Genomic DNA, 26,352 nt, shown 5'->3' with positions numbered 1-26,352 from the left:
TTCCCACTCTTCCATGTATTTTGATGGGTGTTTTACTTTTGTGTTCTTTGGTTATGGAGTTTTAAAACAACTCCATTGGCATCATCTATTTCTGTATGTCACACAGCACCTTCAGTGCAGTGGCAAAGGGATGTCTTTCAGACTTCCCAAGGTTTAAATACCTTCTCTGGGACTGACTACCATCTCCCAGAGCATGTAAAGTTAAATTGACTTTACTAGTCTCTTTAAATTTACAGACCCAGTACACACTATATTCCTATAGAGTGCTGGAGGGGTTGTCTAGCTTCCCCTGAGTCAAAACACTCATGTAATAGTCAAATGTTACCCTTTCCTACTTTAAATGGCTGGTGGCAGTGGTTTAGATCAAACTACCATGATTTTCTGGACCGCTAACAACGGTAGCTAAAAAACGGGTCAGCTATATTTTCCAATATGGCGCCCAAGATCAATCTGTAAAAACAGACTCCGGTCAACTTTTTTTCACCATTTCTTTTAGGAAAGGTCATTCTTGTGTTTGTCTCTGCGTGCCAAACCAGGTTTGGTCCCTTTGTTCATTGGCCTTTGGCAGGATTCAGTGCGGAAGCCCTCCTCTGGCGCCTGAGTGTCTGGGATGGACAGGATGTGAGGGAGGTGCCCAAAACTCCCTGTGCTTAGTCTCCTAGGAGACCTGAATGCACTCTGGTGTGATTGGCCGGCTAGCTGACCGGCAAGGACAGCCACCCTGCTGTGTGAGTGAGAGCCAGGCTGGAATGAATGGGGGAAAACTGTTTAAAAGCAGGACTCTGGGACTTGGAAAGCAGAGTCGACCACTGGAACAAAAGGACCGACAACGAGCTGAAGGAAGAGGACTACTGAAACTCCTGGATGACCAGTAAAGCCCTGCTGCAGGTCCAAATTGCCTGAAACTCCATCGACAGAGAAGCCCTTCAAGGTTAACTTCTTCCCTTGAGTTTTGTGGGAACAACCAACTCGCAAGCCATCTGGACACTGTCCCCATCCTGGTCGAAATTTCTTCAGAGTGCTGTTGAAAACCGAATAGCAGGGGGAAGGAAACCAGCTTGTGGACTTTAAGGCACTCACATCTTCAACCAACGTTTTGCCAAGCTTGTGGCCTCATCCCAGGGCAGTGCAGGAACCTCCCGACGTCCTCCTTCTTGTCCCGACGACTGAAGCTCAGGAACAGCGAGATCTGCTCGAACTGCCAGGAACAACTGCCTCAGCTACAGATCTTCTTCACTTCTGAGGTACTGTGCAAACGCGGTCCGGAATTCTTTCGGCCACTTCAAATGTTTGTGAAACTTTCCCGACTTGGAAGGCTTGTCCTTCCCTAAACATTCGTCTAACGTTTCGTCTGACCAAATTCGTCTAAGATCAGTTGCAATGACTTAACTGTTTAGTACCAGAACTGTGCTATCCTATACAAAGACTCTGAACCATTGACTTTAGCCCAGGCCTATGAGCTGAATTGCTGGTTGTAGTTTACTGAAACCCTTTGCCCTGCCTATGCAAGTATTTGTGCTGTTGATTCTTAAAACCTTGTCTTTTTACCCCTTTTAAAAGTATCTGAAGTGCCATTGGGCTCTCACTTCAGGGGAGCTGAACTTGTTCAGTAACTTATTTGGTTGTGTATTTGTGGTGTATTAGTATATGATATTGAGCTGCTCTTGCTAGTGTAATGTTTTCAAACTGACTGTGTAAATACATGTATATTCTTTTACCAAGAAACATTGAGAAAGTGTTTGTTTGAATCGCTGTATTTGTTGGTCCTATGAGTAACTTGTTCTACTGCTCACTCAACTCTTGAGATAAGTTGCGCCTTGAAAAACATGTGTATAGGCGCGTTACAAATGCCATATCATATCATATCATATCATATCATATCAAGTCTGGCTGCTCAGCCACTGCTACCACATAATTGTGTAGTACAGGCTTGTACCAAAGGTGAAATTGTACTGACACTTGTAATCTTAATTGCATGTAGTGTTCCCCAAGGGTACTGCATGTGATTCTGCCTAACACCAGCCTTAGAGGGAATGCAGGTGTCAGGTCCTAATGAATCAAGGTTCCTCGGTTAGGTAGCAAATACTGCGGGTAGTAAGACCTCTCATTTCTATCTTTTGGTGACATTATGTTTTGCCTTAACCAAACAGATGGTGTCAGCTATGGTGGATTCCGTGGCTACAGGGAATTTCATTGACATCACTCCAGCAGAACAATTGGGATAACCACTACAGGATAAGAAGCAGGTGGAGGGGGTTCAATCAGTGGATGGATCTCCATTGACGTTGGGACCAATTAGACCCATTAGACAGCAGACTCAACCCTTGAGGATGATTTGTGCGTCAGGACATGTAGAAGAAATTACATTTGATCTAATTGCGGCCCACAATTTGGTCTTATTTTGGGAATGCAGTGTATGGTGCAGCATAATCCTAGGATTGATTGGGTGACCCAAGAAGTGTTTTTTGAGAATCAGGAATGCGAGCCACATACGCCGGAGGAGGTTGGACCCACTATTCATTTGGTGGGCTGTACACAGCAAGTGCCTCAGGTGGTGTGGGCTGTTCAGATTGGAGTTCCATCCCAATACAAGGAATTTGCAAGTGTATTTGACATGGGGGGTGGGGCTGAGAGGTTGCCATCCCATCGCCTTATGTTTGCGTGATTGACTTGGAACCAGGGGCAAAGTTGCCTTGCAGTAGGATATATGCCTTGACTGAGACTGAAAATGTACATTTGAGATAGTATTTCGATGAAATGTTGGAAAAAGTGTTCATCATTGTTAGGCGGAAACCTGTGCAGTTCCCTCTGGGACCACTGCAAAAGATTTAGGACTATAGGTGTTTTGCAGTAAACCCACTTGGTAGCAGTCTGTACCACACAGATTCACTTGGTAGCTGTGGCTGAGCAGTCAGACTTCCCTCAAGAAGAGTTAGGCAGTATGTGGAGTATAAGTATAAATTCAAAATAAGCAGGGTTACTTGTGGGACCTGGTATGGGCCCCGTAGGCACAGCTGGTAAGGCAGGTAGAGGAGCAGGGGAGACAGTTTCGTTAGCCTCTCCGTCCTCGTCAGCCTCTTCATCGCTATCATCAGAATTACGATTTAGATCAACACCATCACTGTTATCTACATTTGCTGGAGAAATTGGTTCCTCTGAACCAGTACCCAGACTTTGGTTCGCCAGCAATCTCTCTATTAGTTCTAACTTCTTGCCCCTTACAGAAAGATTCTCTTGCCTACAGAGAGCTCGCAATCTCTCAGTATTTTCACCCGACAAGGATTCTTGACTGTAAGTTTCCATCGTAGACATGTTTTTGAAAGTTGCTTTTTTAGTGCTAAGCTTTGTGGTTAGTTATCCTAAAGTGTCGAAAAGCACTCTAAACTGTATGCTCAATACAAATCCCACCGCTGTACACCAGTGTTAGGCGGAAACCTGTGCAGTTCCCTCTGGGACCACTGCAAAAGATTTAGGACTACAGGTGTTTGGCAGTAAACCCACTTGGTAGCAGTCTGTACCACACAGATTCACTTGGTAGCTGTGGCTGAGCAGTCAGACTTCTCTCAAGAAGAGTTAAGCAGTATGTGGAGTATACAATATAGGGCAATTCTTCACAGTAAGACAAGCAAACACGCAACGATGCTCAGTGTAAAGATATTAAGGTATTTATTTATAACGGAACATCTATGGAAAACACTATGGCACTAATCCGGCAAACACTTCAATCACAATTACTCTACGAAGAAGAAACAATCAATCCCCCTAACAATATTTCGACAAGTCTAGGTTCTACCAGCATCACTTATTTGCAGACAGAGGTGTATGCCTCAACCTAGATGGCACTCTAATATTAGTTAGGACAGGGGAGAAAAATAAGCAGGTTACGAAATCAACACAGTTCAATACTTCACGGGAAAAATGCAATGCAAGAAGGCAAGAACCACAATAGATCATAAAGTTCAGAGGCCAGGCCCACTCGGAGAGAGGCAAGGCGATATGTTCCAAAAAGTCTCTTAGTGGAAATGCGGTCGAGTCTTTGTAGCAAATTGTTATCAGCAGATTGAACCAGTTCAGAACAATAAGTGAGAAAAAGCTTGGAGGCGACCCAACGGAAAGAAGAGGATTAAGACACCTCACTCGATCCGGTAACAAGGGAAGCCAGGCGGACACAGTACCTTGTTTGTGGAGAGACAGCTCCGGCGGGGGCAGTTGTTCCTGGTGGTGGATGCACGTCGGGTCTTTGCCAAGAGTAGAGATGATCTCGTCGTTGAAGAAAAGCGAAGTCCGGTGCACCACCAGGGAAGAGACCTGCCGCGGAGTGCTCCGTCACAAGGCACCACCTTTTGGTCGCGGTACAGGGGTAGTGGCTATCCGTTTGCCGGGGTGCTCTGCACAGGCAATTCGACCACTGCGTCCTGAGACGAAGAAAAAGCAAAGGGGACTAGTTGTTCCCACCAGTCAGGGGAAGAGACTCTCCGGCAGGGAGATCTCCTCTGTCGTTGGGAAGTGGTGAGTCGATTCAGCAGGGCTCCACCGGAGGTGTCGTCGTTGCAGGTCGGCTCAGCTTTACCCTCGTCGGAGTCTTAGGTCCTGTGGCGACTTCTGAAGATCCAGTCCCAAAAGCCCTGCTTTTATGCAGAAAACCCCCATTCATTCAGCCTAGCTGTCAATCAACACACGCTAAGTGGTGAGCGGGGAGGCTCACCACTTGGGCCAATCACACCAGAGTGCGACCGGAGTTGGCAAGGCAACTCGGTCCAGGGTGCCTAAACCCCCTCCCACACCCCTGTGGTTACCCAGACAGAATGGCACCACTTTGGAGGGTCTCTGTACAGAGGCCCGCCAAAAGTGGAACAAAGGGCTCAACCTTTGGTTTAGGAGTCACAGAGACGAACACAGACGCCATTTTAACAACCGAGTTCTGGCAGAAAATACCATCCGATAAACTTATTTAAGATAGGTAGACCGGTGGTACGTTAGAGATTAATGAGGAAAAGTATCAATCTCTAACAATGGGACGAATCCCATAGGGTTATGTTCGGGGTCGAACATAACAAGTAGTTTCCACTGCCACCAGCCAAAACTCGACGAGGGGGGACGGGACAGTGCCCCCTCGAGTAACAGACCTAGGAGTAATCAAATTACCCCTTCTAGCACGTCCACAATAAGATGGTTTGTACTAGTTCTGTTAGTAAATTTAGGTCTAGTAAAGCCAATGGTGACTTTACATGCCCGGGGAGACAGTAGTCAGTCCCCGGGTATGGAGTCTATGGTGGAGGTCCGCTAGGACGCCCCAGTGTTACGGCACGTAGGGTGCGGTGTAACACACATAGAAAAACATATGAGACCCTATGGAGTAAAAGACCCCATAGCCCATAGAACACATTGACATTCAAAGGAATTACACACATTCATGTCCAAGAGGGGGAGGAAAAGAGTCTCACTCTTGGCAGGATGGAAAAAACAAACTCCAGAAATCCAGCAAAGCTGCTGTGGGACTCACTAGGTTAGGAAATTCAGCCTAAACAGAGAATTCTCCCTAACACTCGCCCCCCCAAGACTAAGGGACAGGAGGATTTAATCCACTCCTGGATGAATCTCATACCTCTAGTCGATGACTTACATCCTAGAGAGATCATCAGCATTTTGGTGGTGACACCCTGACCTGTGCTCAATGGTGTAATCAAACCCTTGCAGGCAGATCGACCATCTCAATAGTTTTGGCTTTTCCCCTTTCATTTGCATTAACCATCTCAAGGGTTGGTGGTCAGTCTGAATGACAAAAGTAGAACCATACAAGTACGGCCTAAACTTCTTCAGAGCCCACACAATAGCAAAGCACTCTCTTTCGATTGTTGCCCACCTTGTTTCAGGATCCTTCAGCTTGCGGCTGATGAAGCAAACGGGGTGCTCCCTACCTTTCCCATCCAGTTGACTGAATACGGCACCTATTCCTACATTTGAAGCATCTGTCTGCACAATGAAGTGTTGGCGGTAATCAGGAGCTCTGGGGCTTGGCAAAGAGACTTTTACAGGTTTTCAAAAGCCTGATTGCACTCCTCGTTCCATCTAACCTTTTTTGGAAATTTGGGTGAGGAGATGACATTCAGTGGAGAAGCTATGGTCCCATAGTTCTCTATGAAATTCCTGTAGTACCCAGTGAGGCCTAGGAAGGCTCTCACTTGGGTTTGAGTAGTAGGTGTTGTCCAATTTTGCACAGCTTCAATCTTACTGAGCAAAGGCCTTATTTCTCCACCTCCTACCTCATGTCCAAGATAGACTACCTTACTCTGTCCAATTTGGCATTTACTCACCTTTATGGTCAGATTGGCCCGTCCAAGAGCCTGCAAAACATCTCTCAGGTGGGTTACATGTTCTTCCTAGGAATTGCTGAACACTGCGATGTCATCCAAGTATGCCATGCAGAAGTCCTCCATCTCATTCAGAACCTGGTTTACCATCCGTTGAAACGTAGCAGGTGCATTCTTCAATCCGAAAGGCATTACCTTAAACTGGTATAAGCCAACGGGGGTCGAAAATGCAGTTTTCTCCTTGGCATGGTATGTCAGGGCTATTTGCCAATAGCCTGACGTCAAGTCAAATGTGCTGAGGAACTTGGCGGCGCCAAGTTTATCCATCAACTCATCTGTCCTTGGAAAAGGGTGGGCATCAGTCTTGGTGACTGCATTAAGGGCTCTATAATCCACGCAGAATCTAAGTTCTTTAGAAACGGCCTTTGGTACTAACACAACTGGGCTAGACCATGGACTAGTAGAGGGCTCGATTACCCCGAGATCAAGCATCTTGCTGACCTCACCTTTGATGTGGGTTTGTACGTTTTCTGACATTCTGTATCCTCTGCTTTTGACTGGCAGACAGTCACCAGTGAGTATGTCGTGCTGGCCCCAAGGGGTCAAGCCTGGCGAAAGCGAGAACAGAGAGGCAAACTGATTCAACATGGATTTGCACTCTTCTTGTTGCTTGGGTATCAGATTGGAGGAGAGATTTACTCCTTCAATTTTTTCGTCTAAAGGTAAGCCTCTGAGGAGATCCGGAAGAGCTTCACTCTCTTCTTCTTCCTCGGATGATGCTAGAAGCAACGCTCCTACATCGGGTCTTGAGACATACGCTTTGAGTCGGTTGGTGTGAAAGAATGTCGGAGCCTCCTTGGGATTGCCCAAGTCCACCAGATAGTTAACCTCTCCGAGTTTACCCACAACTCTGAAGGGTCCCATCCACTTATCTTGCAGGGCCCTCTGCCTTGTTGGTATCATAACGAGAACGAGCTGGTCTTGAGCGAACTCAACCATGTTAGCCTTTTGATCGTGCCAGTGCTTGACCAATGCTTGTCCAGCTTTCAAGTTATCGCTTGCTTCCGTCATCATGTGCGACATCCTCCTCCGGAGACATATCACGTAGTCAGTCACTCTGACTGGCTTAGGGGAAGGAGCACTCTCCAACCCCTCCTTAATCAGGGCCAATGGACCTCTGACGGGATGACCATAGAGAAGCTCGAAGGGAGAGTAACCTACTCCCTCCTGAGGGATTTCTCTATAAGCAAAGAGTAGGCATGGCAAAGCTGCTGGGGGACTCACTAGGTTAGGAAATTCAGCCTAAACAGAGAATTCTCCCTAACAATCATTCACTCCACGTCACCTGTGTCGTACCCTTTGTTGTTTGTGCTGAAGAAGGAAGGTACACTCAGAACTTGCATAGACTATTGCGCATTAAACAAGGTGACAGTAAAGAATAGGTTTCCGCTGCCTTTGAATTCTGTATTGTTGGATCAAGTGAAATCAGCAGCAGTGTACACCAAGTTGGATTTAAGGGGGGCTTATCATTTGATAAGGGGGAAGAGTGGTGATAAATGGAAACCATGTTCAGGACTACGTTTGGGTTGTTTGAATACTTGGTCATGCCCTTTTGTCTGTGCAATGCCCTGGCTGCTTTTCAATATTTCATGCAGGAGATTTTGAGGGAATTCATTCATGTGTTTGTCATTGTGCATATTGATGATATTCTGATTTATTCTGCATCCCAGGAGCAACATATAGCACACGTAAAAGCAGTGTTAGGGCGATTGCAGGAATATCCGTTGTATGTGAAACTTGAGAAGTACGCCTTTCATACTATCCGGGTGGAGTTCTTGGGGTTCATTCTAACCCCGACGGGTTTTGTCATGGACACAAAGAAAGTACAGGCGGTCACTATTGGCCATCGCCTAAATGTGTCAAAGACATCCAGTCATTTTTGGGGTTTGCCAACTTCTATCTGAGGTATATTGAACACTTTTCTCTGATGGTGACGCCCATAACTAAGTTGTTGAGAAAAGCAGCACAGTTTAATTGGACCCCGGAAGCGCAGGAGGCTTCCCAGGAATTAAAAAACGCGTTTACTCAGTCCCCAGTATTACGACATCCAGCCTCTGAGAAACCTTTTCAGGCAGAGACGTATGTCTCCAATGTGGCTATAGGGGCAGTATTGTCTCAGAAAAGTGAGGAAGGAATTTGGCATCGGGTAACATTCTACTCGCTGAAGCTTACCAATTGTGAACAAAACTATTCAATAACAGACAAGGAATTGTTAGCCATTTGTGCAGATTTTTTGGAGTGGAGGCATTATTTGTTGGGGGCCAAGCATCAGGTGGTAGTGGTGACAGATAACAAGAATTTACAATACTTCAAGACATCACAGACTCTGAGTCCTAGGCAACTGCGTTGGTCCCGTTAAGGCAATCATTCCTCCTGAGAAGGTGGTAGGGCTGTTGGAACAAGTAAGGGGAAGCCTGAGTCAACAGGAAATGCAGGAGTGGGGTGTGGGTAACCCGGTAAAGACCATGAAGACCATCTGGGATGGGCTAGCTTACTATGCAGGAAGATTATTTTTACCCACATGTGACTTACAGGAGAAAGTATTGTATTGATGCCATAAATCCCCATCAGCAGGTCATTCTGGAAGGAAAAAGACTCAAAGTACGTTGTAAAAATACTTTTGGTTATCAGACTTCAGAAAAGATACGGTGGGTACATTCAAAAGTGTGAAACATGCGTTCGCAACAAAGTAGATCATGCTCGAAAGGTGGGGTTGTTACAGCCTTTACCCACACCGGAGGGGGCCTGGACACAAATCTCCATAGATTTTATAACAGATTTTCCTCTGGATAATCAATACGACACTATTTGGCTGGTGGTTGATTATTTGTCAAAGCAAGCCCATTTTGTGCCTTGTATGGGTATTCCAGGGGCAGGGCAACTGGCCAAGTTGTTCTTGCAGAATATTGTAATATTGCAAGGTTTGCCTCAGAGTATTGTGTCCGACAGGGGCCCTCAATTTACTTCTAGATTTTGGAGCGCCTTCTGCCAGATGTTGGGAATTGATTATGCCCTTTCCACAAGTTATCACCTGCAGTCTGATGGGCAGACAGAGAGGGTTAATCGGACATTGGGACAATACTTACAGTGTTATCTGGGGGATGGTATGGACTCGTGGGTGAGAGCCTTGTGGTTGGCGGAGTTCACGTACAATAACACTGAACATGCATCTTTGGGTATGGCACCTAATGAATGTTTGTAGGGGCATGAAAAAAATATGTTACCCAAAGTTTTGCCCGAAGTGGAGCAAATTCCAGTCTTACATGAAAGGAAGCAATTACCTCTGAACATTAGGCGGAAGGCACAAGCTAAGGTGGAACAGACTAAGAGGGCCTATAAGGTACAGGCTGACAAGAAAAGGCAAAAGGCTCCCAAACACAAGGTGGGGGATAGAGTTTGGTTGTCAACATGCAATCTATCTCTGGTTGGATCTCGCAAGTTTGCTCCCCGATTTATTGGGCCCTATGAGATTATAAAGTGTGTATCTTCTGTGGCCATCAAATTGCAATTACCTAAGAATTTGAAGATACATCCTGTATTCCATGTGTCTTTGCTTAAACCTGCAGCTCCTGGGATGACTACGCAGAGACCACCAGCAATAGCGAAGGAGGCTAGAGTGGAATATGTGGTGAAAAGTATCCTGGACTCCAAGTGGAAGCAAAGCAAATTATGGTACTTAATTCAATGGTTGGGTTATGGTCCAGAAGACTGTTCATGGGAACCGGCGGATGCAGTTCATGCTCCAAGGTTGGTGAGACAGTTTCATTTACGCCATCCGGAAAAGCCAGGCCCTGGGAAGGGCCCTGAGAGAGGAGGTACTGTCAGGTTTAATGCTTGGGCCAGGAGGAGGCATGTGGGACTAAGAAAACATTAGAATGCATGTATTTGAGTTAAGGAACTAAAATTCCCAGCAGTATTGGGAGGGAATTGTAGTCCTCCCATGCGTGCACTTCCCCAGCTGATTCTAATTACCGGGTCTATTTACACGCCGGCCGCCTGTGCCCAGGTGCCGATTATTAAAGGGTTAGGTACGGGCGGGCACGGTGGCATGCAGGAAGCTTTTTGGTAACTTCTCTGATGCTGGTGGACTGTTGGCTACATTCCTGGGCCACGGGCGGGGAGCTTGGAGGCAGGAGGCTTCTGAGGCGACACGGCTTACACGGCACTGCGTTCACATGAGCACAGTGCAACTGCAGCCTGGGTCGCGGCAGTGTGCAAACGCTGCTGGCCATTTACACTGCATCATCTCTTCTGGTTCCGGTGGTCCCGCAGGGCGCCCGGACAACAAGATAAGCACACACATTCCCTATAAGTTGATGTTACTGTCTGCCTAACTGCAACTGAAGCCTGATAATGGTCCAGGAAAACTACTGTGGATACACTTGCCATTCATGAAAGGGGCCCAGGCCATTTGTGTTGATTTCAAGGACGTAGCAATCCGGATCTATTTGTTTTTTTTATTTTATTTTATTTTATTTGTTTAAGTTTATGCTTTTGAGTCTTGCTAAGAACATTATGTATTTGGCAGAGGCATGCAAAAACCCCACCCTTTATGATTTTGGAGCTGTTTGAGAGAGTAACACATAAGGGGGTTCTGCTGAAGTTAAGAGCTTCTATGTTAACTGTGTGTTGCTTTGCTTGCCCTAAAGGCCATGATTATGTTTTCTTCATGTAGGGTGACACCCTTGTTTGTGAGTTTGTGCATTCATGTTTTAATTAAGCTGTTTGCAGTTATGACACTGCTACATGTCTGAAAGGTTATAGTATGATGTGTTGGGTTACATGTTTATGGTGAGAGTGAGGAGTCAGGCGGGCCAGGAGGCAGGATTTAAGGTTTATGCATATGTATGTTTTCTCCTAATTTCCCCCATACCTATCCAACTATGTTTACCCTTAACCTCTTTCCGGTTTCCCTCATCTCCCCCTCCCTATCCACAACCTCTCCCTAATCCCTCTTCCCCTCATTGGCTGCCACGTGGTTTCCTGTTAATTCTGACATCAGGTACCCATGCCAACCATGGTGGGAGGGTCGAATCTATTCAGCTTCTGTGGTTCGGGGGAAAGTGTCGATACTCTTAACCTCTGTTATTCTGACATTTAAGATGGCACACCCTGGCAGGGTATGGCAATGTATTTTCATGGATAAATCTTTTTAAATGTCCGTTGGCTGCTATACATTTTATGAAAGAGGTCTTAGTGCTCTGCTAGGAATGTTCGTCTGAAAGTTGAGCCTCAGATGTTAATTGATTAATGAAGGGGACGTCTATTATTATCATTCAGTATAAGCTATCCCAATGAATTGCTATATAACTGTATCTGTTTTACTATGTCTCTAGGTGAGGATATATTGGAACGTTTTTATGTGAAGGGTGAGTTGCTGCTAAAGTGTCTTTTTAACCTTGTTCTTATTGTGTTTAAGTGTGAAATGTTCCTTGTGCACATTAACACAAAAAAAGAAAAGGAATTCTGCACTAAACTCATAGGCATCAAGGCACTGTTGCAGAACACGTTAAATGGCGCTAAGTCATATGTTGCACATGTGGGCAGGTGCTCTAAGTGAGGTGCCAGGTTTTCAGCAATTTGCAGAAGGTCCAGTATGATTGTTCAGCCCTCAAAGTGGGGGTTAGTGCATTATAATTATCATTGTTTTAATAATTGTTTTTTTTATAACACACTTAATACCAAAGAGGTTTCTAAGCGCCGACCCTGGATTCGAACCTGTGTTGCTCCGCGTCGTCTTGCTTCCAAGACAGGCGCATTTGCCACTGAGATATAATACCCACGTTGGAGTCTCCAGAGAGAGGCACCTGATTGACAGCATTTTAAATTTGATCCATTTGTGTATAGGGAGCCAGTGTGCCTTTCTTCTAGCAGTGGTGTTATGGTCTCGTTTGGGAATGTTAAGAGCCGATCGGAGAGCATAGTTTTGGATGACTTGCAGTTTATGGATGTTATACTTTGAGGTGCCAGCGAAAAGTGCATTGCAGTAAACTAGTATAGATTCAATGACGGATCGGGCAATGGTGAGACAACTGTCAGCAGACAGGAGGAGCTACACGCATTGATGAATTTGATTGTGTGGGCTGCTGAAGAGGAGATAGCATTGACTGGGTGTGTAAGTGAGAGAGAGTCATCTAGGTAGACTCCCAATGTCTTCACTGTCTGGGAAACAGGGATGGTGATTCTGTCAATGGAGAAAGAGGCGTATTGATAGTTAGGGTCGTTGAGCATTGTGGGTAGGCCCACAAGAAGGATTTCAGTTTTTTCATCAATAAGGCAAAAAAGGTGCATGGCCATCCAGGCTTGGATGGTCTGGTATACAGATTTAGCTTCTCAGAATCTTGAAGGTAGTTGCCAGGAAGGGAAAGGGGAATCTGGGTATCATTGGCATAGTTGGTGTAGGAAGTGCCAATTAAGTCAATGAGGTCAAAAAAGGGGTTTTGTAAAACTGTTGTAGAGAGTTGGGGAGACGCAGGCACCTTGGGGGATGCACATGAGATGGGTGCTGGGCGCGGGGTGAGGCAGGGGGTGCTTCCATTTTACACAAAGGCTCTGATTGCTCTGTCCTTCAGGAAGGAGGTGATCCAACTTGTTGCTTCTGGTGAGAAGTTGGCAGCAGAAGTGAGGTATTGGCAGAGTATCTTATGGTCTACTAAGTTGCGCACAGCCGAAAGTTCAAGGAGTAGTAATAGAGCTGATTTCCCTGAGTCCTTGATCTCGTCAAGCTGGTTCTTCAGGCCAAGCAGGGCTGATTCAGTGCCATGTCCCGGGCGGAACCCGGATTGACGGCAAATCAGAATGTGATTGGGCTCCAGGTACTGCTGGATTTAGAGGTAGGAAGCCCTATCCAGGATCTCTAGGAGGAAAGGGGCTCTGGTAATGGGTTAGTATTAGTTGGGTTAGCAGGGTGTAGTGAAGGCTTCTTTAGCAACAGAAGTACCCAAGCTTTCTTGAGGCTGATAGGGACCCGGCATGAGGAGAAGACGTTGATAAATGTTTTGATGAAAGGGACCGGAGCTTTCACACAGTCCTTGATAATTGTGAATGGGCATGCATCTCCTTTACATCTAGAGGGTTTCAGGACTTTCAAGATGGAGGCGACTTCTGCGTTGTTGACAGTAGTGAAAGAGAAAGGGAGGAGGGGCAGTTGGGGTATGAATGGTGTGAAGGGGTTGTCTGTTGGCCCTAGTAGTGACTTGCTTCTGTTGGATTTCTTTGTGAAGAATATCAATTTTATCGAGGCAAGCATTTTGGATCTTGGTGCACCAAGTCTCTTCTTTGGAGAAGTCGAGTGTGGGAGAGGAGGGGGATTAAAGTTATCCGGGTATGGTACAAACCTATTGTGTATTGGACTTAGCATTGGCAATTCTCCTGTTGTAAGTGGCAGATTTGTCTTGTAGGATAGCTAGCTTTGACGTTTTGATGGTTGTGGTGATTATGGAATTGTAAATGACAGAGTGTGTTTTCTCTGTTTGGCCTCAGCCTCATGTTTTTTAGCGCAGAGAGTTCGGAGGTCTGGCGTAAACCACAAATTGAGGTGTGGGGTTGGTTTGGTTTTGCGAGGCATAAGGAGTGCAATGTTGTCGACTGCACGCACCATCGTATTGGAGTATCAGTTGACAAGCATGTCGGGGTCATAGTGAGGTAGACACGCTGGTTGAAGTGTATCAAGCAAGGGAAAGATACGATCTTTAGTAGGATTATGTGAGCTGCGTGCAATGATAGGCGGCATAAGAGGAGCTAAGCTGGTAGGTGGGCTGTTATGCAAGACTGAGAACGAGATGACATGGTGGTCAGTCCAGGGGTAGGCATGATTGGAGAGGATTGAGACCTGACAGTTAAGGTCCGATAGTCAATCCAGGATGCAACCTTTTAGGTAGGTGGGTGCTGAAATGCATTGTTTGGATCCTAGGATGTTGACAGCGCTGGCTACAGAGGCAGCGTTGGTGTCATCTGTGTCCTTAAGGCCTACGTTATGGTCAACAAGGAGGATGGTTTTTGAGGTGGCCTTGATATTGGTACTAATCATGTGTAGGAGATCCTCCTCAAATGACTGAAGTGGGCCTGGTGGTTGATAAATGACATGCATGGTAATGGCATCAGCGTAGGATAGGGGTAGTTTGATGGAGAGTAAGTCACAATTTTGCAGCTGTGTAGTACTGAGTTGTCTAATAGAGGGGGTGTCTCTAGCTACCAGAGTGATCCCCCGCCTTGTCAAGTCTATTGCTGTAGAAGATAGTGTAGTCTGGGGGGGGGGTGGCGAAGGACAGGGCAGGGCCTGAGGTGGAGTGAAGCCAAGTTTCTGAGATGGCTAGCATATCCAAGTTATTGGCCGTGATAAGGTCATGGATGTCCATGGGGTGGGCTTGAATATTTTTTTATTTTATTTTATCGAGCATTTGTAAGGTGCTTTATACAGCAGAATTGTGTTTCAAAGCGCCACAAGGCTAAATGGGAAGGGAACAGGGGAAAGAATAACAGTGGCAAAAAACACAACAGTAATATATATTCAAAACAAGGGGGGGTTGGGGTGTCCCTTTACCGGCACAAACACGGCCCTTTCACCTTTTCTTGGGTGGATGGCCACCGGGAGAGTCTCAACCAAGTCTTTAGCTCACTGTCCTTATATATACAGTCATGGTCCTACTAGGACTTGTGACATTCAGCACTGCAAGTGTATTGAAGAGAAAGGCAGGGGAGGAGGTTGAAGGGGGCTGGAGGAGGGGCCAGGAGGGAAGTCCTAAGGGGAGCCAGGAGGAGAGCCTCAGGCTAAGTGCTAATACAGGCGTCGAGCGCCCAGGCAGGGGCCCGCAGGGCAGTGCAGTGAGCGTGAGGGGAGCTGGTATTCACTGGGAGGAAGGGCCTGAGATCCTGTGAGGTTCATGAGAATCAGGCCACCGGTCACAGCGGCAGTGCAGTGATTATCAGGCAAGTGAAAAACGGAAAGACGTAGAGAAGAGTAGAGTTTTGAGCAGTTTCCAGAATTTAAGGAGGTCCGGCTCAAGTTTGAGAGACCTGCCCCCCACTCTCTGCTTGGAGAAGCGTTCGATAGTCAGAGAGTTGGAATTAGAGGAGCATAGGGCACTAGCAGGGGAGTATTTAGGGCGGGAAAATTGGAGATAGCGTTAACTAAATCACAATTCATTGGGGGCTGGTATGTTGGACACAGAGACAATAGTTGCACTGCTTGGCGAGAGGCTGCTGGCACCATTAGAGGGTCAATGCTATGAGGTGGCCAGGTGAGATTGTTGGCTCCAGGTTGCCGCTCTGGTTTGCAGGGAGCAAGACAAGGCATTTGTGGTGCGATTTGGTGATGCTGCTGGTGGGGTGAGCGGGGCGTTATGGGCCTTGTCGCAAGATGGAAGACTGGAGGCAAGTAGGGGTGCATAGTTAGTTGTCGAGCTACTGGTCACCTGGGCAGGAGGCGACTGGGCTACTGCATCCTTAGCAATGCCAGGTTTGGGTAGAGGCGGGTAAGTGGTCGGGTAGCCAGTGATTACCTTATTGAGAGTAATGCCAACTGCACAAGGGTTCCAGAGGTTGCATTCATCCTGATGCTGGATCGTGGGGGAGTGGGGCTTGTGATCCATTTATTGGTGGCTGTGATAGGGGGGTTGTGGCCTAGGGGTCCCGCTGTGCACATTGTGTTGAGGGCATTGTGCATTGTCTTCTGCACAGGGACCAGCAGGTTTAGCCGCAGGGGTGCGAGAAACAGACTTCTAGCGGTCACGTCTGAGAGGAGCCTGGCTTGCCACAAGATGTCTGGAATTGGGCTGGGCAGCTTCACTACGTTGAGGTGGCCCATTCCGGATGGTGTAGGCATTGCAGGAGCGACCAGTGCACAGGGAGTGAGTATGGTGCGTGTGTCCTCTGAGACAGGAATTTCTTAATGGGATGGAAAAATGAGAGGTTGATAGTGGGGCGCTACAGTGTGCCTTATGGTATGAGAGTCTGGAGACTTGCGTGGACGGAGCACAACTCAGTGTTTCGGTAAGGATGGGTTGCATGATTTCTGATCTGCCAGGGTGTGGCTGAACCATGGTAGGGAGGAAGTTGGCCGAGTTAACAGGTCTTGATGGTAGAAGACAGTAGGTTTGATTGCAGAATAGTGGGGGGTGTAAATAGGCAAGAACAGGGTGTCATTATAAATGACACTGTAAGGGAGTACATACCTTAACGCTGCCTGGTGTGTGATGCCCTTTCGGCCCAGACAGGAAATGGACTCGAGTCTGGGCCTTATGGGTGGGCCACCGGCTTCACCTGTCGGCTCGTTTCCAGCCTGCCTTCAAGACCAGGCACTAGCCAATTAGGGTAGGCAGCCATAGATGCTGCATTACTGGCACGATTGTCAAGGTGAGGGCTTGTTGAGCTGCGCTCGATGGCAGCGGCCATCTTTAAGGCGAGCTTGTGCTCCATACCTAAATGTGAAGCCTGATGGAGGGCCTCCTGAGTGATGCTGGTTGCGGGTCAGGGTCCTGCAGTTCCTGCAGTAGGGGACCTCTCTGTTCCAAACAAAAAAAGTAAAATTTGTTTATGCTACTCACAATTGGTTACCATTACCTGTGCACTTTGATTTGCGCAGGCAGTTTCAGTGTTTGGGCTGCCCAAGCTAGCAGGATGAGTGATTGACAGTGATTGACAGTGTCCTGTAGCAGGTTTAGTAATCAGTATATACCACCCCACACGGCTGTGCTCGTACTATTGTTGCTGCCCATTTACATATAACTGGAAGATCATCCCTCACAAGTTATTAGAAGGCACATATCCTGGCTTTCATTGGACAGATTATAAACTCTCTTTTTTTATTGGTTATCACCTTTTGAGTGAAGTACTTGCCAATTCGGAGATGCTGATACAGTCGTGTTTGTTTCTTTGAGTTCTGGGACATGGGGTCATTGATTTGGAAGGGGGAAGCACCTTATTTATTTTCTTATTTCATTTATTTGTTTTAATTCTTGTAAAGCGCTGCTCGCCCACAGGTCTCATGTCGCACATGAAACAAGGACGACAAAGACAACACAAATGAAGAAGGGGAGATGGCAGGGAAAGAGAGAGACCAGGTTAGCAGGTTTCTCAACCTGGTTTGAGATTGAAAAAGTGGATCTTGGTCTGTTTCTCAAAATCTTTGAAGGAGTTCACTGATTTTAGGGCTAGTGGAAGCTTAGTCAGGGCAGAAGGAGCCTGGACATCAAAGATGGTTCAGTCAAATCTGGTGAGCTTGAGCCTTTGTTGCACCAACTGTGCCGGGTCTTGAGTCTTAAGTCCGTAGAGTGCGGTAAGGATGGGAGACCTTGAGGCGAACCATGAGGTAATGAGGTGCCTCATAGTTCTGGCATCTCCGGTCAAGGTGAGTAATTTTTGTGCCATACAATGTTTAACAGGGAGCCAATGAAGTTTCCTCCTTGCCTCAGTGATATGGTCCCACCAGGATAGAGCATGGACCGCATGGAGGCTATATTTTGGGTAATCTGCAGAGCCTTGATGTTAGTTTATGATGTACCCAACAATAGGCTGGATAAGTAACTCTGGAGTGACATGGGCACATTGCCATGCATTGTAATGCGTGAAAGGAAGGGCATCTTGTTTTGGTAAACTTTTCAAAGTTTTCATTTAGTCAGAAAGGCAGTCTGCCATGTTCACCTTCTTGCAATTCAGATTAGTTGAGATCCAATTAATCATATGCAGCTGATGGCATAGGATTAAATAGTAGAGTGCTGGCATGGAAACATATGAAATCAGTGGTTTGAGTACTTGCTAATACAGTGTGTGTGTATGTATGTAATCCACAGTTCATTTGTAGAATTCAGTAAACCCAGCATTTTAACCCAGTGTGATGTGATGAAGTGGCCTTCATTCATGTGTGCAGTGGTGCCACACTATTTTGTCTAGCAGCATAATTGCACATCAAGCCATTGCCTCTTTGCTTCATATTTGCTCTGAAGAGCACCATTTCATAATTTCAGTGCTGCAAATATTTGTATGCATTTCACAGTGTACTGTAATAAAACAATAAGCTTGACAAATGTATCTATTTATTGGACGTTGTATGGCACCTATACACAAGTGTTTCCAGGCACCACAAGACAGGATGGGGGTATTGGGGGGGCTGGGGGGTGAACGTACAGCAACAAAAAAAGGCTATATTGGCCTTGTTACAATCCTACGGTGCAAGAGCTTGAGAAGGTGGTAAGTGCAGGGGGGAGGGGTGGAGGGATAGGTGCAGGAGTGGGGTGCCCCCAGGGAAGGGGGCGGGAAAGTGCTGGGTGGGCCAAGGTGGCATGTGCCATGGGAAAAAGGGGGGAGAGGGAGGAAGAGTGTGGGGGGCAGGGAGGACCAAGTAGGGGTAATCCGGGAAAGGTAGCCCGAGGGCAAGTGCTGGCAAAAGATGCAGGGGAGTGTATGAGGGTAGGACTGGCCCCTAATTGACTTTGAAGGGACCAGTCCCCAGTCGCCGGGGAGAGTTAGCAAGGGAGGGGGAGAGGGAAGGAAGAGGAGAAAGATAAAGTCTTGAGAAGTTTCCAGAACTTTTGAAGATCCGGCTCAAGTCAGAGGGGGGGAGGCCATTCCAGAGGGAGGTTCCAGCCAAATAGAGGGATCTACCTCCCACTCTCTGCTTGGAGAAATTTTTTGCCTGCAGAGTGTTGGAGCCAGAGGTCAATAGGACTCTGCCCGTGACATATTTAGGGAGGGAAAGCTGAATGTAAAGTGGTCCCAAGCCACACACAACCTTGTTGATGATGCAGAGGGTCTTGAATTTGATGCTTGCAGTCACTGGAAGCCAGTGGGGAGATTTTAGGGCTGGAGGGATACGTTCCCTGGTCTTGATGCCAAGGATAAGTCTTGCAGTCCTATTCTGTATTAGCTGGAGGGGGAAAATGAAGCAAAGAGGCAGATTGAGGAAGAGCCTGTTGCAGTATTCTAGTCTAGAGAGAAATAGAACTCTGGAGATGTTGAACTTCTGGGAGAAGGTGAGAAAAGATAGAATGCCCCTGAGAAGATGTAGCTGAAATTTGGACTTCTTGGCAATGTCTGTGATATGTGGAGAGAAAGAGAGAGAGAGGAGTCAAAGATGATCCCAAGGTTTTTTGCTTCACAGGTGGGTTAGGGGATTGGGCCCAGAGAGTCTGGCCAGAGGAAGGGGGGGGCAATGAACAAGCATCCTAATGAGTAGAATCCCTGTCTTACTGGCTTTAAGGCAGAGATCGTTCGCAGAGCACGATACCAGAATAGCAGTCAGGCAGTCACTTATGAGGGAGGAGGAGGAGGAGGTAGACAATGTCAGCTTGAAGGAGACCTGTGTGTTGTCTGCATAACACTGGAAATGAGGGGAGAAAGTGGAGATCATGTAGGCCAGAGCGGCCAGGTAGATGTTGAAGAGCCATGGCGATAGAATGGAGCCCTGAGGGACGCCACAGGCAGAGAGTGTGGTGGAGGAGAGAAACTGACCCATTTGCACTTTGAAGGATCTGTTTGAAAGGAAGGAAGCAATCCATGCCAGTGCCCTGTACGTGATACCTAGCGTATCATGGAGAGTGCTTATTAGGATGGATTGGTTGACTGTGTCAAAGGCAGAAGAGAGATCAAGGAGGATCAGAACAGAGGGAGAGTTAGGATCCAGGTTAGAGAGTAGGTCTTCACAGGTGTTCAGGATTGCAGTTTCTGTGCCTCTGGCAGCCCTAAAACGGGACTGGTGGTCGTGGAGGTAGCCGATCAATTCAGTGTGAAGGCTAAATTGGGGGAGAACCAGCTTCTCCATGAGGTTGCCCAAGAAAGGGGTGATAGATATAGGGCGATAGTTAGTCATGCATGAAGGGTCAGCAGACAGATTTTATTAAGATAGGTTGCACAAGAGAGTGCTTGAGGGGTTGGGGGAAGGAAGCAGCCAGTGGCAAATGAGTGCTTGCAAAGGTCAGCCAGGGCTGGAGCGACAGAGGCAATGTTGTCCTTGATGGTTCTGGAGGAGCAGGGGAGCACCTGTTTAGAGGAGGCTTTCATAGAACGGACGATTCTCAAGATCTCATCCGGTGCAATGGGAAAGAAAGAGGAGAGTATGGGAGTGCGGGGGGCCAAGAGAGGCAAGAAAGGGGGTGAGTGGGTGGAGGGGAGAAGCAGACGGCAGAGAGGACAGGATGCTCAAAGATATGGAGGAGAAGTGGGTGGCAAATGCAGAGCAGATGGCCTGGGAGGGAGCAGGAGAGGAGGAGACTGCAGTAGGATTGGCAAGTTCCTTGCAGATTTTAAAGAGTTTAGCCGTGTTGTTGGTGGCTTCAGAGCTACAGGCTTGGGACAGCAAGGGGACAAGAGGGTTCAAGAGGGTTCACTCGAGCATAGCACACCCTCGGGCTTCTTCGGCACAAAGACACAGTTCCATTACCAACATCAGGGCTTTCTTTGCCCAAGTCGCCTGAGTTATCAAAGTCTCTTGATTTGGAGGGCCTGATGTAACAAAACAAATAGTTCCTTTATGAATATTCAAGTCAGGCGATTCACTCTTCACCCTGGATCCCCCTCAGCCGGGCACAGATCCCTTTTCTACCACAACCTCTAGTTTGGATCCCCATCTTCTGGGCTCAGATCCTCTTCTCCAATGTTTACGGAATATTTTTTCTCGTGTGACTCACGGTTCAGCCCGGACCCCCCTCACCCGGGCTTAGATCCATTTGACACAATTTGTCTCCCTCAGCTGGGATCGGACCAATTACAGTTTGTATCAGCTATCGAAGACTTTCGAATGTGCATGGGGTTTAGCTTGACGCGTTGCAGGACGATTTCGTTTTCACAGTTCACAATTTTACACTCTCAGTTGGATACCTAACAGATACTTTTGAAGGAGCACCCACATGCTGCCGGATCACTCTGTATATGGTACCTGTCTTGGTTTCAAAAGTTCAGTCACTCCTTGGATATTCAATTATATTTGTGTCGCTCATCACATACGCCTCACACTTGCAGATTTCTTCATACAATGTTGCCACTTGCAACCTTGGTTCTAACACAGACCCATTTGTTATCAGTCTCTCTGACTCACTGGCTGTGCTGACTTTACTGACACTGCTTTGTTGTAGGAGCCAAGGGCAGTACCATGGCAGCAATCGCTCCTCCCCACCTCGGCTCTCGATGCGGGAGAGCCCCGGGTACCTTCGACACACAATGCACATTTCTTCCCTTTCTGGTCTTGCCGTCTTTCTCCTCGTTTTAAACTGCCATCTCGGAAATGCTGCTTCCTCATGTAATTTGCCTTGCTCGGAGTGTGCTTTCATGCTCTGCCTTTTATCCGTATGGGGAATTTTGATTGAAGTCAGGTGTGTGTATATCAGTAATTGTCTGACTCTGCCTGACCCTTGTGATGGGACATGTCAGGTATACGGCTCGGGTGTTAGTCTGTTTTCTTTCACAGTGAACTTTCCGTGAGAACGTGTTTGTGTCGGGAAAGGGAGGGGTAGAGTTCCTAACTGTCCTATCTGGTAGGATGGGCAAAAGGTGTTACAGGGAAGGGGATACTGTGTCTCACCATCTGGTGTCCCACTCCCACTCCCTGAAGACCCCTCATCCAGGAACTGGATCCAAAAGCGATGGCTGTGTCCTGACCACCTGGATGACAGATCCCCAGGGTCTAGCGGGTGAGACACCTTCTGGTTTCTCACAGGACCCAATTACAGAACATAATGTATGTTCTTCTATAAGGGTATAAGGTGCGAGCACCAATCAGCATGGTGTGGGGAGGTTTTTTTATGTTGCAAAGTTACTAATGTTAATTCACTCGCTTGTTTAAAAGTCTTAGATTTAGGGGTGTTTCTTTGACAGCGCCTTTTCACACAGTTCTGTCCCACAGTCCCAGCTGCGTCTGAGCCCCGAATAAACCTGCATTATCTCTTGCCTGCATACACTCCTTTTTTGACTGCTTATGTAAGTTTTATTGGTGAGTCCAGCGGCGACCCCCGATACAGTCTCCAGGGCTGTAATGAGCCTCCCCAAAAGGCTCGACTACACCAACGCTCTTTATGATGACCTACCCAAATATCTGGTTCATCTCCTTCAGGTTGCTCAACATGCTTCTGCCCCTTTTCGCTTGTAAAGTCCCAAGACACTCACCTATCACTCCTGCCAGGCACGGTCTCCATTGGCTCCCCGTTCACCCTTGCATCATGTTTAGGATCATGTGACTGGTGTTCAAATGAAGATGAATGGAACCCAGGCCTCACTATGTCCAACCTCTGAATTTTCATTGGCCTTGTTATCTAAAAGGTCAGTCTTTCTGACTGGCCCAGCACTCTGTTCCCCTCTCCAAACCAGAAACCACCCTTTTCGATGTTCAGTTTTAAGTTCAGTTTGGGCGGGGAAATGGGGAATGGCTTGGGACTGATTTAAATTGAACAACAGAAACAGGCATGGATGAGGCAACGCAATGGATCTAAGGGATAGAGTGCGAGCTTACAGGCAGTGTGGAGGCAGTGTGGAGGCACAACAAGCTGAATTCTGCATTATGACAGGTTTCATGTATAATATCTAAGAACAGCCTGAGCCAGCACTGTTGCTTTGTGAACATAAGTGGATAATGGAGCAGGTGCATTGTGAGCTTATTCTTATAATGGGTTCCCTGAGAAAAGTCTCACTGAGCTTCTCTTCAGATTTCACAGCAATGAGTGCTTCATTTCTAATCCTGCCCATCAGTGAGGCTCAGTAGCAAGACAGTGAGGGAGCAGAAGAAAGACTGTGATTAAGGGTGACCTCACTAATTACAAAGGGATATGTGGCACAGCACTGGCGGTACATTTCAAGAGCAACTCCACCTTTTTTAATGCTGATCTCTCCATGGGAACAGGGGATACAATCATAGCAGCAGACCGGCTCCCCCTCTCTGGCCGCCTTTCTGAACCCAGGGGGGCAAGAGTCACTGCAGACAGAGTGCGGAACCTGGAGGAAGAGACAGAGATGGACACAGAGTTGGAGAGAGCTCACACTTTCATTTCAGTGACTTATCAAAGTTACATCATGCTATACAAATAATATCAGTGCTAGGCAGATTTCTTGATTCAAAAACAACTTCATGGTGTATTAGTAAAACCCTTGTTTTGCATTACAATACGCACAGACATGTCTGCCATATTAGACTCCCGTGATTAAGGGTGATTTTCAGTAGCTGACTTTCGTTGGATACCAATATAGAATGTTTTCCAGCCTCATGCCCCCACCATTAACTCTATTTGCCCCACATAACCCATGCTTCATGAGAGCTAACTTTTCAGCCCAGGAAAAAAGGGTAGCACGGTTCAACAGATCCATATGTGGTGGGCTGGGCTGGGCTGGAACGGAAAATGAGCAAAGGGCCATGTGGTCCACACTCTTTTTCATTATGAGGTAAAGAACCTGTACGATTTTGTAGCTGGTCATATTGTTGACTTTCTAACTGACAGATTGACTACAAAAATCACTGTTATGCAATGGCTGATAATTGACAGCAGGATATTCTCAGGACAGACACTGATGATTCTGGGACATTCACAGATGAACACATCTGGATTTGAACAGCCATGCCCAGTCCAATGCAATACAAACAATGGATTGGCGATGATCAAATTCACAGATGTAATGTATTTGTTTTGAGTTTTCCTAATGTATCTACCACACGTTATGCATTTACTTTTGATGTTAAGTTTGCCATTTATTTTTAGTTTTTTTTAAAAATGTGTCAGTGTGAATGTAAATCAATTACACACTAACGTTTTGATCAATTTTGTATTATTCACGGCCATTTGTATTGGCTACTTTCTAAATGTCTCCAATTATTTTTGTTGTCAATTTGTTTCTTCTAAACCTCATTGTTTCTATGGCGTATCTGTTTTCTAAGTTAGGAAACTGACTTTTAGTATGCAGTATTATATAGTTACCCAGTGCTCGGTGGTCAGTTGTGAACTAACCTAATTGTTTGTATGTACCTCTAGTTAAGATGCATCGTCTTTACGGTGAATACTACTGCAACACATGTTACCTAGTCATATGTTAGAAAATTGCTACATTGTCATATTCAATCTTTAAATTAGCAGTCAAGGATAGGGGTCACTAGACAGTGACAGAGTGGGATTATGTGTATTGCTTACTATAAAAACTCAGGTAACGTTGGGGCTCAAAGGATACAGAGCGCACCTCTGGTATTGGAATCAACACCAGGTTTCACAATGACCTCACTAGAGCTATCAGGGAATATCCTGTGCGTCCAAGGTAAGAGTCACCCCCCTGTGTCACAGGCCAGGCAACTATTGGAAGAGCGAGACCAAACAGATGAGGTATAAACCACAAAACACAGGGATTGGAGTAAGGTCTATAGGATCTTACAGGGAATAAATCACAAAACCAGGATATATCTTAAGATAGCAGTGCAGACCTTCAAGGAACATGCAATCATGTGAGGGAGGCACTCAAACCCTAGTGTAACTTACAGCTATGGCCGTGCTTTAGGTTGCCTAATCTGCACCAGTTCACATTCATGGTTTCATTGCCATGTAAAGTTCATACAACTCACAGATCCTGGAATATCCACACAGTCCAGTCCTCGTCTTCATTGTCTGGATGAAGGTGGTCACTACCGATACCGTGGAAGTGGACAATCCAATGATTTAGAGGAAGAAGTGACTGAATAGTTTTTTAAATTTGTTTAGCGAATTCTTTTTCAATAAAATATATGTGGGGTGGCTAAGGGATATTAATAAAGATAAGGGTATGGATGGAGTAGCTGTGCAATAAGAAAAAAAGAAATTCAGTGACTTCACTCTTTCGAAAACATGGATTCGGCCAAATCACCTGCATCCTGGCACTTCTGTGTTCGTAGTATGGATACCAGCACATGCCACCATAACTCAGATGCCTGGGGGTGCAACAGCTGGCAGTCCATTTATTTCCCCATCTGACCCGAGTGGATTGCCAGGCTGCAGTCATTGTCTTCAAGGGATGTCTCCTCCCTAAAAACCTATGTCAGAACACTCTCCACTGCCCACCAAAAATGAGGCTGGGTGATCTGCGCCCACTGTTTACTGCCCTAGTTGCTTGTACATCCATTGCTGCCAAATTTCCTGCCCACCCCGCCCCTAATGATACCTACCTGTTTCCTTATAGCTCTCATTCCCTCACTGTGTTTTCTCCAATGATTTATAAAGCGCTCCATGTATTCCCAAAGCTAGGCCTGCGCTCAATAAATAACCTAATGATGATAATAATAATAACAATTGTTGTCACTCTCCCAGTGCACACAAACAAGGGATTAGTATGCCTCCTCCTCCTGAGCCTGGGTATATTGACCCCAGACTGGATTTCCCCCCTCTAGCACAAACCTGGACTCCTGCATGGGCCTGGATCTGGGTCAAGACCCTTAAGAAGGCTCCTTCCTTGTCAGTGCAAGAGCTGGGCAACTTACCTCAGCCTCTGCCTTCTATCCCTCCACATGTTTACTCCTGATCTATTCTCTCTTCCTCCTTCCACTGATTTTCCCCCTACAGATCCGACTCCTGCGATTGACCTCTATCTTCTTCCCTGTCCTCCTACTTTTTTCCCTTCTCTAACTCCAACCTTTCAACCTTTGTGCTTCTTCTCCCATACATAGCTTATCCAGCTCCAAATCGTTGCATAAAACCCTGTTCTCCTCCTCTTAACTCTGTCTTGCTCTGTCCACTCCCTGTGCTTCACACGACTCATCAAACTATCATTCCAACTCCCTCAAGCTCTTTTTATAGGGTGTGTCTAGAGGAAAGGAGTACATTCAATCACATGGGCCTGCATTATGTGTGATGCCAGTGCTTCATTCACTGTCTATCCTCCCATATGTGTAGTAATGAATTCTGATTGCTTTCCAGCTCTGGGATCCAAGGCTTTGTTGGGAAGGAAATTAACCTCTCCCACCCCCGTAGGCGCATTAGAGCAAGGCAAATTTCATAACTGAACTTGCGATTTACCAGGGGCTAGGGGGGTGTACAAAGAAACACTGCACTAA

The 26,352-nt window shown here is 46.6% G+C and overlaps 1 protein-coding gene across 1 annotated transcript in view; it reads right to left on the bottom strand.

Moving 5' to 3' along the window:
• Nucleotides 1–26,352, bottom strand: part of LOC138528230 (extracellular calcium-sensing receptor-like) — a 119,250-nt gene that overhangs the window by 22,767 nt on the left and 70,131 nt on the right. Inside the window, exon 5 of the mRNA XM_069639687.1 lies at nucleotides 23,162–23,285. Coding sequence (XP_069495788.1) covers nucleotides 23,162–23,285 — 124 coding nt within the window. The remainder of the gene's footprint in view (nucleotides 1–23,161; nucleotides 23,286–26,352) is intronic.

The sequence above is a fragment of the Ambystoma mexicanum genome, chromosome 7q (genome assembly GCF_040938575.1).
Source record: "Ambystoma mexicanum isolate Mex_15411 chromosome 7q, UKY_AmexF1_1, whole genome shotgun sequence".
In the NCBI taxonomy this organism is placed as follows: domain Eukaryota; kingdom Metazoa; phylum Chordata; class Amphibia; order Caudata; family Ambystomatidae; genus Ambystoma; species Ambystoma mexicanum.
Note: the sequence above shows the minus strand (reverse complement) of the source record. Positions and strands in the feature narration are given on the sequence as shown.